Source organism: Squalius cephalus, assembly GCF_949319135.1.
Source record: "Squalius cephalus genome assembly, chromosome: 6".
Classification (NCBI taxonomy): domain Eukaryota; kingdom Metazoa; phylum Chordata; class Actinopteri; order Cypriniformes; family Leuciscidae; genus Squalius; species Squalius cephalus.
The window spans coordinates 1390808-1393307 of NC_137127.1; the positions used below are offsets into that span (position 1 = coordinate 1390808).

At 39.9% G+C, this 2500-nt stretch overlaps 1 protein-coding gene across 1 annotated transcript in view; it reads right to left on the reverse strand.

Moving 5' to 3' along the window:
* nnt2 (nicotinamide nucleotide transhydrogenase 2) overlaps positions 1 to 2500 on the reverse strand; it is a 32749-nt gene that overhangs the window by 22921 nt on the left and 7328 nt on the right. Inside the window, exons 9-11 of the mRNA XM_079873854.1 lie at positions 2145 to 2298; positions 763 to 924; positions 1 to 60 (exon numbers count right to left, since the gene is read on the reverse strand). The exon at positions 1 to 60 is cut by the window's left edge and continues 51 nt beyond it. Of these exons, the coding sequence (XP_079729980.1) occupies positions 1 to 60; positions 763 to 924; positions 2145 to 2298 (376 nt within the window). The remainder of the gene's footprint in view (positions 61 to 762; positions 925 to 2144; positions 2299 to 2500) is intronic.

Below are 2500 nucleotides of genomic sequence, written 5' to 3' on the forward strand. Positions count from 1 at the left end.
GCAGAGACGAGGGAGTCAAACCTCCACCCATCAGAACCAGCCCACCCACTGCTGTCAGACCTGCACACACACACACACACACACACACACACATCAGTACACACACACACACACACACACACACACACACACACACACACACACACACACACTGCTGTCAGACCTGCACACACACACACACACGTCTGGTTCACTATCTTTGTGGGGACTCTCCATAGACTTAATGGTTTTTATACCGTACAAACTGTATATTCTAACACCTTACACTAACCCTACCCATCACACACACACACACACACACACACACACACAAACACTCCCCTGGCTGGTGATCTCAGGTTTTACTATCCTTGTGGGGACATTTGGTTCCCTCAATGTAATATAAACCAAACGCACACACTCACACACACACACACACACACACACACACACACACATCAGTACACACACACACACATACTCACACTTACACATCAGTACACACACACACACACACTCACACATCAGTACACACACACACACACACACACACACACTCACACACACACTCACTCACTCACACATCAGTACACACACACACACACACACACACACACATCAGTACACACACACACATACTCACACTTACACATCAGTACACACACACACACACACTCACACATCAGTACACACACACACACACACACACACACACACATCAGTACACACACACACACACACACACACACACACACACACACACACACACACACACTCACTCACCTGAGATGGCGTTGGTCACTGACATGAGTGGCGAGTGCAGAGCGGGAGTAACGCCCCACACAGTGTGATATCCCACAATTCCTGCAAGGCCAAAGGTCGTCACCATCTGAGTGAAGGCCGCATTGGGGGACGCGATTCCCAAAGCCAACACGGTCGAGAGACCTTGACAGCCATACACACACACAGAGAGAGAGAGAGTGTTCACTGAATCATTCATTACTGAACAAATTAATTCATTCATTTGTTCGTTCGTTGTCGTATTTTATTATCATATCAGTTTCACAGGAACAGAGGCAACGTTCAATAAATACAAACACTTAATAAAGATCAACTTAGAGGAAAAAAAAGACTAAACTATTTTTTATAAACATCATAACTCAATAAAATATAATTTTCTTGTTCTTGTGATTAAAAAAATCTGTTTTTCTGGGTGTATCTTGCAAAAGAAGTCCTTTAAATCTGTCCTGATTTGTTCATTTGTTCGTTTGTTCACGCCTTCCTTATTCATGAATTCATCAGTTCATTCATTTAGTAATTCATTCTTTGGTTGATTCATTAATTTGTTGGTTCATTCATTTGTTAGATAATTTAGTCATTCATTCATTTGTTCATTCATTCATTCTTTCATTTGTTGGTTCATTCATTTGTTAGTTTATTCATTCATTCGTTCATTCATTCTTTCATTTGTTGGTTCATTTGTTAGTTTATTTAGTCAATTCATTCATTCATCCATTAGTTCATTCAATTGTTTGTTCATCAATTTGTTTATTAATTCATTTATTCATTCATTCAGTCATTTGTTGGTTCATTCATTTGTTGGTTCATTTAGTATTTCATTAATTTGATCATTCGTTCGTTCATTCATTCATTTGTTTGTTTGTTTTTCTGAGAATTATGTTGGCATCAGTGGAATTGCACTAGCATGGTTTAAATCATACGTATCTGAGCGTTATCAGTTTGTGGCAGTAAATGAAGAGATGTCTCAAGTTCAGTATGGTGTCCCACAAGGCTCAGTACTGGGACCATTGTACTATATAAATAAAAGTGACTTGATTCATTCTTTCATTCATTCATTTGTTCATTTGTTCATTCATTTAGTTGTTTGTTTGTTTATTCATTCATTTGTTTGTTCATTCATTCATTCAGTTATTAATTTGTTCGTTTGTTCATTCATTCATTTATTAATTTGTTTGTTCGAACGAACGAACAAACGTTCATTCATTCATTCATTCATTTATTTATTGATTCATTTGTTCATTCATTCATTGGGTTATATATTTGTTCATTCATTCGTTTGTTTATTCGTTCGTTCGTTCATTCATTGTATCATTAATTCGGTTATATATTCATTCCTTCACTCGTTCGTTGGTGTGACTCCTGACCTGCTGAGTAGACGCCCGCTGATGTCATGGTGCGTTTGAAGGGTGAGACCACGGCCCGTTTCTCGGCCTCGAGCTCGGCCACGCTCTTGTGTTTAGCGGGGGGCGGCGGGGGGCTGGTTTTGGGAAGCGGTGCGGGGAAAAGATTCTGACCTTCCTGGAAACAGGAAACAAAATATGAGAATATGTATGAAAAGGTTTTGTGTGATTTCTAATGTCAGCATGTGTTCATGCACGTCACAGGAGTGTGTGTGTGTGTGTGTGTGTGTGTGTGTTCTGATTCACCTTCATCACCATAGTCCCTCTGATCACATGATCCAGTGTGTGTGTGTGTGTGTGTGTGTGAGAGTGAGTGAGTG